Genomic DNA, 16,068 nt, shown 5'->3' on the forward strand with positions numbered 1-16,068 from the left:
CACAAACTTGGCTTTTGCTTGTTACGCTAGAGTAGGCAATGAAATAATTGCAATGCAAAGACTTGCTGTATCTTCTCTCAATGAAATTAGCAGTTGTTTCCAACATTTTTAGCTGAAAAATTGGGCAAGAAAAATACCAGTCTAGAAGATGTCACTAATTGTATTCCCACTGCCACTGTTGGTTAATATTTAACTAAGTTTTGGAAGTGCTTCGGGATGATGAAAGGTGCTACAAAAAAAGCTGAGCACTATTGCATGGTGACACGTGCAAAGTACCATGCTTCTGAAAGGCATTAATTTGCAAGCAAAACAGCATGGATCTTCTTAGTTCCTCTTAAAAAAACCCAGACGTTCTCAGTAAGTCACATCTGCTGCTCAGGTACGAAAGTCAGTATCTAGCTGCTGCATTGAAGTAACGGTGAGTGATCAGCAAAGGCTCAGAATTCTGTCCACGAGAACTCTCGTAGGACAACAGCCAACTCAAAGCGTGGTATGCTTGATGTTTCAGGAAATGGGGAGAGAGGGGATCAGTGGGATGTTCAACCTCTTTAACACACACACACACACACACACAAACAAAAGAACATTAGTCCAGAATGCTGTAAAAAGCTGAACGCACCACTGAAAAAAAGGACAGTGGTGAAACTTAGGCTGGGAATCCCCCCGGGAGTGTTGTGGATCCACTTTGGTGCTGCACATAGTGGGCTACTTTACTTTGAATGTGTGTTTGAAAACAGGCTGGAGAGAAAGCTACATAAAAGACATGTTCAAAGAGGAAAATCTGTGCAGCAGCTTGTATCTTAAGATCATAACATGGTACCACCAGCTGCAGTCAGCCTTTGACACTGTTCTTCAGAGAGGTTTGCAAATAACTTCCAGCATCCATGCTGCAGATCCGGTGAAAGGGGTAGGGATGTACGTATGTGACAGTGCTACCAGGTTGCTAGACAACACTTTAATGATATAAAATATACGTATAAAGACATTATAATATGCAGATAATACTTTTTTTATGCGTTTTTTGTCCTAATAGCAATTTCTGGAGACTTACGTAGGCATTGTGAGTAGGCACAGGTTACAAGCCTGAGCCAGGTACAATACTGGAAGGCGTGCACAAGCCACAGACCCGAGCGAGCGACAGCAGGGTGGGTAAAGGACTCTGAAGCTCCTCGCTACCACCACCTGGGGAAAAGGTAATACATCCACATAACTGGGAATTACTGTCACTGTGCTTCCAAAAGGCAAGGAAAGAGAAGCCCCGTTTCCACCCATCTGTTCACAAAGTTTTTATCCTTGGTCACGGGAGCCTGAACGGGACAAGGTGGTTAGGGAGCAAACGGTTGCTAGCAAACTGCAGCATAGCCTGACAGTGAAGAGAGAAAGCAGTTACTTCATTATTATTCCTTTTATTTTCATATAAATTAACATTCTAAAAAAATTGAAATAGAAACACTAAATACAGTATTGCACATAGTGATCTTTGTTAGATGATCTATTATTTCATTTAGTATAGTAATATACATACTGTAGGTACTGAAGGGAACAGGAAGGCTACAAATGAAAACATGCTACTGTATCCTTGCACTTAGGAGCAAAGTTAAGAGGAAAAGACTATTGTTTACATAAATACAAACATGGATTTGAATCAGTGCCATTAAAATAGCTTCATTTTTTAAAGTTTTTTCCATAAGTTAGTTGTACCAGCTAATAATCTCTCCTTTTCACTTTCCCAAATAGTAATGTTACTCCCATCAACACAAAATTTTAGAACTCCATTCTCAGTAACTTATATCCCTGCCAGAAATTATTACAAGTAGAGATTTTCACATAGGTTTGTCAGCAACAGGAGACTTGCTTTTCACATAGTGAAAAAACCCATCTTTTCTAGTGCTTGGTATATCTGAAGAATAACAGATTCCTGAGGTCATATTTTGCACTTCCATTTGTGACACCCTGTAGGGTACATTAGCCTCTGGACAGCTAGGAATGTCTCTTGATGTGCTAGATTAGACAGGGAATAACGCAACCCAGCAGGTTAGAGCTCGTTTGCCTCACCCCAGTATCTTTCAGGCTCCAAGGCTGTAAGCATGTGCATCCAATTCAGTCACACACACAGCCTGCCTTCAGGAAAAGTGCGCTTTGAAAGAAAAATGTTATCAATCGGGCTGATTGGTTTGGGGCTCTTCAATTAGGACTGGGGGAAGGTTATTGGTTGAGCAGATCAAAACTGATAGAATTAATTCTGGATTGCAAATAGGAATTAAGCATGTGGTCTAAAATGGAAGCCCTAAGTCATAGGTTTCAATCATTAACCTCCTAGTCAGGGACACTGAAAGCCCGGAGGAAAAGTCTGCAATTCTGTTAAGTGTGAACTTGATGCCAATTAGTTGGTAGGCTCTGGTCTGTCACTAGAACTGGCTGCTGTTTTCTGTAAATGGCAATCCCCATGTGCATCTTTTAATGGCTCTCTAAAGGAGTTTTAAATTAAATGTAAAGCTAATTCCAAAAGGGAAGTCATGTACATGTGGCCAAAAGCCTGTCTGATTTAAGTGATCAGCAGTTAAAACTATACTATATACCTTTTAAAGTTCATGTAAAAGTATTAGCTGCTTCATATATTAACAAACTATAATAGCCAAATCTCTCTCATACTCTATCATACTTCTGTGCTTTTCTGTATTTTCCTGATTTTCACTTACTCTTTTTTGGTTTGTTTTTTTTTTGTTGTTGTTGTTTTTTTTGTTTGGTTTTTTTTTTTTTTTTTTTTTTTTTTTTTATAATGCTGGATTTCTGACCCCCATACCACCTGGCATTCACTGTCTGGCAAAAGATGAAGTAAAAGTATGCTGCCTTATCGATTTTAAAGATAGTTACAGTAAACATCTTGTTCCACAAATATTTAGTCATGGAGGGCAACCAAACAAGTTGGGAAAGCATTGATTATACTGTATAAACAGCACTTAACGATTCAAAATACGAACTACAAATGCCAACATGAAACGGATACAAACAATTCACTAGGAGTAACATTTCTTTCCCTAATCTAAGTGCAGTGCCATGAAGTATTTGTGTTAGACAGATGTTGCCAGTAGGAATGGAAATGTTTTACTGTATCGAGTAGCATTCTTATGAAGTTCAACTTAATGCAATTTGCTGCATGTTCAGAACTGATGCAGATGCCGCTGTTTATGCATGCTGACTTGGCCTATTTGTAATATACCGTACGCTTCACAAAATACCGTTTGGAGTGGCAAAGGGGACGCAGAGTACAGGGTAGGTGTTTCAAGTCCATACCTAGTCTATTGCTGGGCACTCCATTAAAGTGATTACATTCATGAATGAATGTACCATAACACATCAATTGGTGGAAAACTCTAGAGAACAAAAAGCGAATTTATAAAGGTCGAGAAAGCAAATGATCAGGATGATGCAGTTTCCTTCCTCCTCACTCCCCACCCACAGGTGTGTTGAGTTTTGGTAACAATGGCTTTTGCTTTTCTTCTCTCAGATTTTCATACTTATCTTTGCTTTCTGAAAAATAAAATGAGTAAAAGAAAGCAGAAAATTGAGTAAATATTAAACCCCCTCACAGAAATATGAAAAGCACAGAAAGACGCAGGCTAACGCTCAGTTCTACTTACTGCAGAACTGACTTCAGAAATAAATTTCCTTTGAAGCTTGAACTGAAATAGACTGCAGCTACACAATGCTTTTGAAGTAGTTTTGTTCACTTTCCTTTTCACTCTATCAAATTTTCAGTAACACTGAAAGTCCCAGTTTCAGTGCAACTAATAATGAAAATGACACAGGAACAATTAAACCTATGGTGGTTCTCTAAAAAAGAAAAAAATTTACAAAAATCCGTCACTGTCTTTACATTTGGCAAGATATAGGTGAGATGGAGAAATTCAAATCAGTGTTAGTTGGGTGTGGTTTTTTTGTTTGTTTGTTTTTAAATAACATCTTGCTCTGGTTTAAAATAAAATTGATAAAATAAAACCTACTTTATCATTCCTAACCAAGCTGTTACTCCATTTACATTTCTTATGGCACTAATCACAGCCAGCTCTCCCTAAATATTCAGAATAGGAAACAATAAATGCAATGCTATTTTGTCCTGTGTCAGATTATACTAGTTAGAATACAGTAAATTACCACTTGCTTCATTTCAAGGGTGTGTCACAGTAACGTAGCTGTGACTACAAAGCACAAAAGAATTAAATCATGGCTGGTGGGGGGCAGACAGGGACATGGACACATGAAAAATATCTTCTGTTATAATATTTTACAAATAGAATCGATGGGTAATTTCCACATGTATAATTTAAATGTGAGCTGCCAGACTAATTTTTCACTAGAGGAGTGTTTATTTTCTGTAAAATCAGTCATGATCCTAGCAATGCTTAGACAATTATAGTGGAAAAGTTTCACTGAATGACGAGGATTACTCCTCTACTATCACTGAAGTTACTTAGCGGTTTTCAGAAGAATGGTGAGTATTATCTTTTTCTAGGGTTTCTATTCCAAACAAATCCAGATCAGTGCAACAGGAGCCATTAGTATTGGGTACAAGGATCCAACCTGAAAGATGTCTACCTATCACAATTCTTCCTTACGTTTTGTAACTGTAGAAAAGAGAGTGGAAACAGACTGAATAAACTTGAAGACTGGAAACGCCTTTCTGCCTTCTAGGTGCATCCCACAGGAAAACTGGGATGCAGGGAGATTGGTAGGGTGGGCAGTCATATGCTGCTCTTGCTTGTGCTACATCTGTTTTGTCGAGCAATATTTATAGGCAGCATTCAAGTTTGTTCATCTAACACCTTTTGTGGAAATGTTAAACATTCACAATAAAACAGAGCAAAAACCTAGATCAATAATAACACATCTATAAAGTGCAAAGAGAAAAGAAAAGGTAGAATGAGTGATGGGAACAGAAATATTGCTACAATTTTTACTTACAATTCCAGAGTCATGTTTTGGTCTTATATTATATAGCGACTTCCCCTTTTTCTGCCTGCAGACCTCCTCTGCTTCTTTAACTCTGAAGAGACAAAATTTATAAATATACCTTTAGGCCAAAGCCATTTCCAAAGTGCAGTATATAACTTACAAATTTAGGCCTGAGGAAACAACATGGATAACATTCTTCCCCATATTTTCCTTAGCATGCTCCACAAAACAGCACTTGCTCCGTGTGGCTGGCGTGCCGTGCTGTCAGACTCCGGCGCTTACAAGGACAGGCATCATCAATGGTATCATCAATTCTAGTTACAAAAGCAATCAGGACTTGCTGTAGATGAAGATTCAGATGTATCAGGATTTAAAATACACTGGACTACATGAAATGTACCTTTCCAAGCACTCATACCTAGTGCTGCTAAGAAAGCTCCTTTTCTTTTTATGACTTTTTTTAAAAAAAAAGTAAAATCATTCTTAATCTGTTCCTGACCTCAGTACTTCAGCCACAGTTTGAACAAACTGTCTCACCAACCTGTCTTCTCCTTCACCCGATTTTGTTTGCATTTAAAATGGCAAAATAGATTAACCTAGATTTCCAGTCTTCACACTCTAACTTAAAATAAAAAAGGAAGATTACCATGGAACGTGATGTTACCAAGTGACATGTTGCATGTCACTGCACCCATGTCTCTACCCGAAGCTGAGGGTGAGCAGCAAGGCTTGCGTGACTGCTCGGGGTGAACCCACTGGGGCTGCTTGTGTGTAAAGGGAGGAAGAGGTTCCAAAAGTGAGGGTCCACTTCTTAGGGCTTCCTGACTTGGCCAGCACTGCCAAATCAGCGCCTTGTGAAATGCCACCAAATACCACGTTTTCAATGCCATAAATGCCCTTTTTATCACACAGGTAGGGAGCAAACTGTGAAAGGCAGAGGGCTATACTGACTGGGAGCCTGCCAGAAGCAGTCTGCTGGGCTCAATGGCACACTGTAAAATGTTTCTTTACCATTTTTACTTGTTTTGTAGATCAACCTTACAAACACACATGGTTGAAACACTGATAATACACATTTACGTTATGAATTTTCTGAGCTTCAAAGGCTTACATAAAACCTTTGTATGTTATGGCATTAAATGGTGTGAGAGGTGTAATTTTTTTTAACGAGATATGAGAATATAATTTATAAATAAGAAAGTAGAAAATAAAAAATGTAAATCCCATGTTGGCTTGCTCTTGCCCACAATATAGACTTCAGATGGCACTTACTCTGCCTTTTCATCATTATCCAACAGTGAAAAAAAAGAAACAACAGTAAAATGATATTGAAGAAATGATATATCCTTGGCTGGTTCCTTGCAGTTCATCTCCAGACCACTTGCACGTCTGCTATTTCACTGAGGCTACACAGGGCAATGTGAGAATCAGACTTCGTGTTACTATTATTTTAAAATATTTTTTTGTGTGTGTGGTAAGGGCCAGATTTTGAAAATAAGACTCCAGCTGGGTCTGCTAAGCACATTAAAAAAAAATCGCCTTCACATTCATCTTTCCTTTATCCAGCTTCACCAGACACACCTCATTCTTTTCATAAGTTTCAAATTTATACTTTCAAAAATTAATTTAAACGTCCATTCTTTTCCAGCACTTCCAACAAGCTGCTCTCTTCATTTGATGGCCTTATATTTTATTAACGTAGGAGGACATTTACGTGCACAGGTGGGGGGTGAAAAGGCTTTGAAACCTATTCTTTTCAAGCTGTAACACTTTCTGTCTGACTGCAAATCAGATAGATTGCCGCGCCATAATATAGAACAAAAATGTCACACAGCCAATTCACCTTTAAAACATATTTAAATAGATTCAGTAAAAGTGGCAGCCAAAACGTGGTGATAGCTTTAAATAGAAGCTTATGGGAGCGATACAGAATGCAGTACAATTCAAAGACATTTTCCTTTTCCTAAAACACCACCTTTTCTTCTGCTTTGTGTCTACTTACATCTGAAGGAAGAAAAGTATCTGTGACATTGATCTTCCCGCGGTCTTTTCCAAAGTCAGACACATTCCAGCCCATCAAAAGCCACTTTTACAAAGTCAGATATAAAATAGCTTGTCTATCCTACAATTTCCTTTTTTTCCAAATACAGCTATAGCTGGCTCCCTTCACTGGTAGGCATAATTTAAATAAAAAAAAGAAATGTTACTTGGAAGCAAATTAGTATCAAAATCCTGAGGACTCTACAAGTACTATTGAGGTTATCCAAATGACTTTTATAGAAGCGATGTAATATATGCAGGTATTCTGACTACTCATCATGCAAATGACAGCATATGTAACATACAAAAATATTTACCAAACCAGTTCACACAGGTCCAGATGTTATTCTCAGGAAATGTCAGGGAATCTTTAGTTCCAGTCTTTGTCCCATCTAAATATCTCCCCCTTCCAGGATAGATTACCCACTGCTTGCCTAACATACCAGGTCATGAGACAGCTCAGCTCTCTGTGGGACTCATGTTAATTCAAAACAAAAATCCTCCTACAGGACGGCACCGTTGGTGAGGCAGCAATAGGGCTTGTTTTCTGAAAAGCAGGCCCCGTTGAGTGTCACTGCCAGCGTCACATCCCCCAGGGTTCTGCTTCTGATAGAGACATAGCTGTTTGGAGAAAGGCTGTCTCCGCTCCAAACAGCAACGTGCTGATACCAACGCCACTCCGTGAGGAGGTCAGAACTTCTGTGTCCCTTTGATTGCGCTTGAAAAAGCGATCCGCAGCCTGCAGGCTGCTCAGTGACAACCTCGGGCTTGTGCTACCCATTTTTCTGGGATTATGTAAGAGGTTCTGGTCTCACTAGCATGGTTGCGGTCCTCAAGTTTCTGGGAGCTTTTGTGAAATTCCTTGGAGTTTGAGCCTATTTATTCATACCAACGGGAATGCAGAAGATGAGAAGTATTACTCCCTAATGCACTTAAGACGAAGCCGAGAGCTAGCAGCCGCTCAGTTCCAGTTCCAACCATATCACTGACTCACTGTGTGGGTTTGGGACAGCTCGTTGTCTCTTGGCCCCCATCCTGCTCTCTGTGCAGGAAGATTCAAGATGTTGGATAGAGCCTCACTGAAGCAGATATGACCTATATGTGTGCTTCTTCAGCAAAAAATGTCCTTAGAAATATAAAGATAGCATGCAACAGGCTCGTTGTTAGGAGGCTTGGTTTATGACCGTGTTAAAACTGGAAGCACAGAGAACTGTATAAATCTACAGCTCTTACAAATCTACAGCTCTTATCTATGAAGGAAAAGTTGCCAGACTGGTGAAATATAGAGACAAAGGCAATCATTGGCTTTCCCCAGTGCTAAATCATAAACCAGCAGAAGAGGTATCAATTTCTACAGTGCGCAAGTGTGTTTTCTGAAGACAGATCATTCAACTAAATTAGGATTTCAATAAACATAAAATTAAAATAACCTAATCCTACTGGAAGAGCCAAAGGGTATGTTTTGATATGAACATCAGTACTATTTAAACTACAAGGTCTAGAAAAGCAGATAAAAGGCTACCTTTGAAGGAAGGGCAATAGTTTTAATTCAGTCTGAAAATAACTTAATTGCCACTGGTAATTTTTTGACAAATTCTTTGGGTTTTCTCCACTGGCCCTGAATGAGCCTTCATCTTCCCATCCATGAAACTAGAAAGATTTTGGCAAAATCACCTTGGTTCTGTCAACTCATGCCTAGTCATATACTCACAGAGACAAATTCCTCCATACATTCCTCCATACATTTCTCTTGCTCAGGCTTTTCCTGCAGTACTTCCCACCAACTTCAGTGAGACCCTGATCACTGTGGAGGCGCAAGATACTACCCTGAGACCAAAAGGTGCAAAAATTGTACGAACGCTAGTGGTTGTATCGGGAAGACTGGGTTAACTATTCAGCTGTGGCGAGTTCTTAGAGCTCCATGAAGAAATTAATGGATCTAATTCAATACTGGGAGGAAGGAAGAGGATGTTTGGAGAAAACAAGACAAGGGCTATGAATCTGTGAGCCTCCCAACAGTTACAAAAAAAGTTCCTAGCAAAGGAGTAGGGATTCAGTTGTCAGGTCCTATGTAGAAAGATAGGATGCCACCAGGGAGGCTGTGGAAAAAGAGTCTGAGGAAGGTGGGTATTCCTCACCTCCTGAGAATTATGACCCTTAGGCAAAGGCAGGCACGTGTATAGATTGATTTCTCAAGATCTGTTTTCACTTAAACTATTTAATTCTATGCTAATACTTTCTGTTATAGAGGCTCTTCAGCCCCTTTATAGAGCCATTACTCTCAAGTACAACCAAATACTCAGAAGCAAGGACACATGCTCAAGGCATGATCTCAGAGTGGTTAGGATAGAGGTGACAAGGGACATGGTGTCCTCTTGATGAACCCAGGTGGTACAGTTAACTTGGTAAGTGTGATGAGAAAAAATTGCAGGCTTACACTGTGGTAAGCTTCTTTGCTAGATTGATGCTCGAACTATCTGACTTCACACTTTTCAAGTACTTCTCAAACTCTCTTTCAGTAAACTGACTTTGTTCTTTTGCTATCAAACCCTGTCTCATCTCATATCAGTTCTTGAAGTGAGTGTATCATTTTGATAGAAAAGATAACATCAACAGCATTACCTTTAGCAATTTTTGCCTCTTACTACCTTTCCCGAGTAATTTCTTGATTTTGGCTCAATGAGAACATAATCCTACAAAAAAATAGTCTCAGCCTAGAGAAGCAAAAAGTTGCTTAACTCTTACTGTAGTAATCTGAAGAGCAGAGGTATTAACAGTAGTGGACCAAACATCAGGCCCAGGGCAGATTTTATAAACACTTATTAAGAGTGTTCAGACAAAAATGAACCAAAGAGACAAACTTATCTCCTTAAATATTAAATTTAGCTAAAGCATAGCCTGATTTTTTTCAGAAAGAATATACTTTGAAACTGCCCCAACAATAAGAAAACATGTAGGGAACCTAAAACAGTGGGCAATCCATGGATCAGCTATAAAAAGAAATACTCTACAAGTGAATGAACAGCAGGTCACTTACAGAGCCCAAGAATTAAAGTCTAGAAATTTGCTAGAAATTCAGAGAGTCTACTAATTTTCACCCATAACAAAGGAGGTAGTTTCTTATCTCCATCATAATAAAAACTCTTCTCCAGCCCTTTCACCTCCTCTACCTCATATTTATTGTTTGACAAACATATACAAGCTATGCTTAAGTTGAAAGACGGTCCATAAGATGAATAAGCAAGTTACAGTTTGGCTCACACACAGGAAAAAGAGAGCAGCCATCCTTACAAATCTGAAGGACAAAGAATCTTTATCTACCTTCCAGACCAGAAGCCAACCTGGACACAACCTTATCAAGGCTTAGAGACTTTCTGTCATCATTCAATCCACTCAGGGGGGAGCCACTTCCCTGCCACTAAAGATTAATAATTTTATCTGAAGTATCTGTGGCAGACAGATTCATTTCCTACTGGCTCCATCTAGGCTTGCTAGCCTTGCGCTTCACTCGCGAGCACTACGACATGACAAATGTAAGCACGGTGAGGTGGCTGGAAGGTTATATGCCTTAGGTACTAAAGTTGCTCACAAAAACTTCCACAATAAACTCCTAGATATTACTTTTACAGTGTGACAGTATAGTTCATGCAACCCAAAAGATAATTTTCTGCAGTGATTCTGTATTTTTAACATAAAACAAAGCTGAGGTCAATACTCCGTATACTACTAAGTGCTTGTTGCCAGATAAATAAAAGGGGTGTTGCCAAAATATTTTATGTAGGGCTCATATGTGTCTGGGTTGGAGATAACTTGTGTATACTGATAATAGTACCTTTACAAATCAAAACAAATAGAAAAAACCTCAGCAAAAACAGCAAGTGCCAGACACCTTTAAGACTTCAAAAGCAGAAAGCTTTAAAACTCCTGCTTTGAAAATTCTTCTAGAACCATGTGGCTGTTTTATTCTTTAACCCAGTTACTGAAATATTGAAATGATTTTTTGCTAAAGAGTTTCTCTTTAGTGATAAAAACAGAACGGAAAATTGCAATTCCCAACATAAAAGTAGAGCAAAAAATGTAGAGCTTATCCCGCCAATAGGGTTAAAGCGATGACACAGATATGATTCAGCAACTGACTGCAAAGACTTTATACAGATAAGAAGCACATTGTAATGTACTTGGTTCCGTCAAGCTGACTGATGAAACCTAACCTTTGCTAACCAACAAAGAGATTAGGTATTAGACTATCTTGACATCCCTGCCAGCTCCTTGCATGGCTGCTTCAAGGCCTACAAGGCAGACAATGGCTGGCTGAAAGACACAGAGATTAATCATACCTTGGCTCAGAGGAACCAAGGACAAATAGATTAAAATGTTTTAATCTGGCCACTTATAACACAGAGACTGATCTGCAGCAGAACCCTGAATAAGATCCCTCCTATGTCAACAGTTTAGAGCAGACTTTGGGGAATGTATTTTAGATTTTCTTCCATGTGCATCCTGTCAAATGGGCCTAAAATAAGGCTTTGAGGCCAATTGAAATCAAAGCCAACTGAAATGAAAACGAGACCTTCCCATTTGCAGAGTCCTACTGTAATCCACAACACACTTCAAAATATTCTGAAAGAATTCCAGTTCAGAAGTATTCGGTTCTATCTGACAATTATATTCTTGGTGATCTAGGGATTCTGCTCTTATCTGCGTGGAGATATGCAGATGTGCCCAAGGACAAAAAAGGATGTTGTGCTTAAATGTTCTAAAGTTTATAACTTTAGCATTAAAGAACATTTCACCTTGAAAATGTGAAAAAATGAAACTGTTACGGGTGGCTATGGTTCTAATAAGATGCAAACGTGCATAAGCCACTTAAACCCACTTCCTGACTTCTGCCATCAAATTCATATTTCTTTTTCTCATCAAAGTGGCCAGTATTTCAGACTATACCTGGCTACCTTCAGGCAAAATAGAAATCACTTTCCTACAGACCACATATGAAAATTGAGGTTCCTCAAAGAAAAGATAGTCATCACCTTCCATTGTTTTTCTTGGAACTGAAGCCAGGTTGCTCTCAAAGAAGCTGGCTGCATTCTGGGCTATTTGGTTAGGAAATTCAACAGGAAATGATAAGGGACGGGAACAAGACTGGAGGTGAGGGAAAACTAGTAACATAAGCAGCAAGCAAAAGAAAGGAAACTTGTGAGTGAACGGAAATGTGAAACTATGTGTTAGCTGTAAAACATTTTTAAGCAGCAGATGGCATAAAAGGAGGAAAAAATGCAACGTGTAAAAAAGAATGAGAAAAGTCTCACTACACAGTCTACATGGAGAAAGGGACTGTTTTAAAGTGGATATGGACACCTACCCTGGACAGAGGGGTTGCTACATTGGGTATACTGGGGCTACTACTTTGGATAATTGAAAACTGTAAGACTGGCAGTACAAGCAAAAATGAGAATCGAGTGAATAGAAGAGGCAACTGGAAGGAAAAGACAAAAAGTTAGAAGTCATCTGGAGAGCCACAGAATTAGAGAACTCCAGTGCAGGAGATGGGGAAAATAAGAGGCCTTCAACTTTGCTGCATTAGGTGAAAATAGTCATATCAAAAGGTGCCCACACATAACTACATAGTGACTCAGAATGACTGCAGACACAGTGAGGCTTTTTCCCAAAAATGTGAAAAACCCCCCTGCTGTTAGCATGTGCCCTTTACTCATACCAGAAAACATGCACACAGCCGAGCACTTACACTTAATGGATGCTGTCATTATTATGCCAACTTTATGCACTGGTTTGGCAAACTCTCAATAATCAAGGAATCTAACGTCTTCAACAGTTAGGGATCAGCCTGGGTTACAGCAGATTTTAAGTCTTTGAGACTTAAGTCTTCTATATGGTAGGAATCACCATATCCCATCTCACTACACCTTGAACTGTCACACCTAGTTTGATGTTACAGCCATGAGAACAGGCTGCAAACTTCATTATGAGATGATGACTGGTATCTATCTCCTTTTTTGCACAACACATACTAGGATGCAATGTAGTGTACCAGTATAATACACCACCATCACTGGGTAAGTAAAGAAGAGACTTCTGCAAAGCCCTTCTGCTGTTTATGTGGGTGCATTCTGGAATCTGGTGTCATCCAAGTCACAAAAACTAGGAAAGACCACAGATTTGGAATTAGTTTTACTAGATCCTTCACTTTGTTCAAGTTTACTATTTGTACATACCAGCTGGCTTACAGTTGCAGATGGAACTATTTGTTCCTGCCTTACAAAACACATTATTACTTAAAAATGTTAAACTAAGGTATTTAAAAGTAATTTCCACCAAAGATGTGGATTGAGAAACTTATCTCCAAATGCTTTTATTTTTCCCAAACTTTTCCCTCAAAAGCAATGCTAAGAATGAAAGTTACTGCTCTCCTCTCCTAACCAAAATATGATGGTATTTTCATTGAAAAAAGGACTAATTGCTGAAAGTACACAGGGAAGAAAAGAGAAAAGTACTGCTATGTTGAGCAACCCCTCTCAGCTGGACAGAAATTTGTCTCTTTTAAGGCACTGCCTCAAAGGACTGTTCCTAGCTCTGAACCTTTGGTGTGTTTGGGCTTCTTTTAAGAAGATTTTTTCCAATGCCTGTAACAGTATTTTCCGATCAGAAAGTTATTTAAGTTAAAATTTTGAAATATGCTCAAAAAACGGAAGAACTTTCTAATTATTCAATTCAAAGTCACGTAAGCTGCATTCTGTTTTGAAATGTCATTAAGAGTCGTAAAACTAAGCCTACCGGTATGCAATTCAGTCTATTAAAGAGCAATAAAGACATTCAGATTAAAGTTCCCAAGTCAGAAAATGTATCTACCCATAGCTACTTACTAACATACTGCTCGGAGCTCTTAGCTGGCATTACACCAGCATGCCAAGCAAAGTGACCCCGCTAAACATACTCCACATTTTCATCATTTCCCTCTCACGTTGCCACTCCATATACAATTTTCTTCTCTTTCCTTCCAATCTCCAGGTTTCTTTGCAAGTGTGTATTCCCATGTCCCCCGATTTCTCACTCTCAAGTCTGACTCACTGGTTCCTATTATAAGCGTTAACAAAATATCCCTTAAATTACTCTGTGAGGACGTTGCTCGTGCTATGGGATTTAATGCCCTCCTCTGCAAGCAGCAGTGGCAGCTTACCAACATGCTCCTCACTGTGCAACGTACAGATATCCAATGCCAGACTGTAAATTGCTCAACAGCAAGTTTTAAATCATCCTGCCGAGGAGTCTGTAGGGAGACATACCAGTCTTTCTGCAGAGGGAGATCAATGAGCTGTGGAGACACACTGGCCAGGAATCTCCCTTTCATCTAGATATACACAGTGTGACACACCAGGTGCCAGCTTAACTGCTATTCTTAGGGGAACGGGCAACTTTCACATTTGAGACATGAGCGCATTTTTTTGAGTTTATAGATTATTTTTAATGTGTCAAAGATTTATCGTGGGAGTTAAAGGGTGGAATAAAGTCAGCCAAAAGAATTCTCAAGTTTAGCATGATGCAAGATACCAGGGACTTACAGAATTTTACCATCGTGTTGATCCTGCCTATGAACTCTCCTCTGCTGGCATCCCTGACACAGTCAGTCCCTGTTCAGTGACATGCCTCTCCATAAAGCCAAGGGCCAGGCTGAGATTATGAGCAATATATAGCTTGTGTATACACTTACAGGGCACCTATAGCTGTCCCTTCCTCCCCATCAGCCCCCTGCCTCCCAACACAACTTTCTTTCCCCTGTTTAGATAAATCTTTGCAAGGCTGCAGCAGACTACCTGAAGAAACAGAAACATGTCCAGAACTGGAGTGGGCAAGTAGTGTCAGCAGCTCACTTGCACCCAAAGAAAGGGAAGGTGGAACTGTGGCCCTGCAAACATCTTTCTGCCTTACTAATGACCTGTTTCCACTAAGATCTGAACCGGCATCTAAGGCCTAATGATATTGATATTAACCTTTGACAGCAATGGAACTTTTCTTTAAAACATAAAAACCTGCAAGGACTGGCTTCTTTCTGTCACTGCAATGAGCCAGGGTGTATTTCATGGCTGGAAAGAAAAGATGAAGTTTTAGTCCTAAGGATGGATCATTGCTGACCACATCAAGATGAGGTTTTCTGATAAATAACTGTAATTTTAGCTACCAAGGATTTGCAAATTCTGTATTTGATTGCCACAGCCAGCAGTTGCTTAACTTTTCCTTTTTTTTTTTTTTTTCTTTTTCCTTTTTAATTTATCATAACATTTCAAGACTTCCCTCTGAAGGATTATATTAGGTGTTGCCTCATGAGCACTTTTATCTTTTCATTCCTAGGACGTACTACCTTTCCTTGGTTCCTAGGAAAGCAGTAGGGTCTAGGCAACAGTTCCGAAGGCCTGTGCTGGATGTCAAGAAAAATTAGAATACTTCTTGTTCTAACAGAAGTGCTTGACTGGAATACTGTGCTTAACATTGAATATCTCTACCTCAGAAATATAAAGAAACTGGGATGGGGGTGAAATAAAGACAAATTAATGAGAACAGAGTTAATGTATTTACAAGTCAGTTTGTATGAGACACTTGCTCTCACTAAAAAGGGAAAAAAAAAAAGGTATTTGAAGATTGGTGGTGTGACACTGTAAGAGTTTTACTAAGAAGGTGAGACTTTTGCATAGCTGTCACTGCAGCTGTGCATTATCTGACAATACGTATTCAGAGAGCAACGTGCATCTCAGGGTACGCAGCGCCTGAAATACATGTCTGGGCCATGAATATGCTGAACAGAAAGCTTGCAAAGTTCAAAATCATACTCTTGTTTTTTCAAACAACATTGAAAAAATATTAGGGGAAATATGTCAGCTCTTCTTGGCTTTCTTGCTAATCACATGCAAAGTGCAAGCCCACTGACAGATGCCTTTCAAGAGTTTTGAAAGTATGAATGAAAAGCATAGACTACCAGGGATACATTTAATAAATAATGTAAGGACAATGATAGCAACATTTAAAAGCTCAAAACATGCCCTCTTTAGGTTTAGTTGTGGTTTT

General features: G+C 39.2%; 1 protein-coding gene across 1 annotated transcript in view; it reads right to left on the reverse strand.

Annotated features, from left to right (window-relative positions):
- Positions 1-1,390: 1,390 nt before the first annotated feature.
- Positions 1,391-16,068, reverse strand: part of FMN2 (formin 2) — a 163,709-nt gene continuing 149,031 nt past the window's right edge. The window contains exons 18-19 of the mRNA XM_055811133.1: positions 4,963-5,044; positions 1,391-3,531 (exon numbers count right to left, since the gene is read on the reverse strand). Of these exons, the coding sequence (XP_055667108.1) occupies positions 3,505-3,531; positions 4,963-5,044 (109 nt within the window). The 3' untranslated portion in view covers positions 1,391-3,504. The remainder of the gene's footprint in view (positions 3,532-4,962; positions 5,045-16,068) is intronic.

The sequence above is a fragment of the Falco peregrinus genome, chromosome 7 (genome assembly GCF_023634155.1).
Source record: "Falco peregrinus isolate bFalPer1 chromosome 7, bFalPer1.pri, whole genome shotgun sequence".
NCBI classification, from domain to species: domain Eukaryota; kingdom Metazoa; phylum Chordata; class Aves; order Falconiformes; family Falconidae; genus Falco; species Falco peregrinus.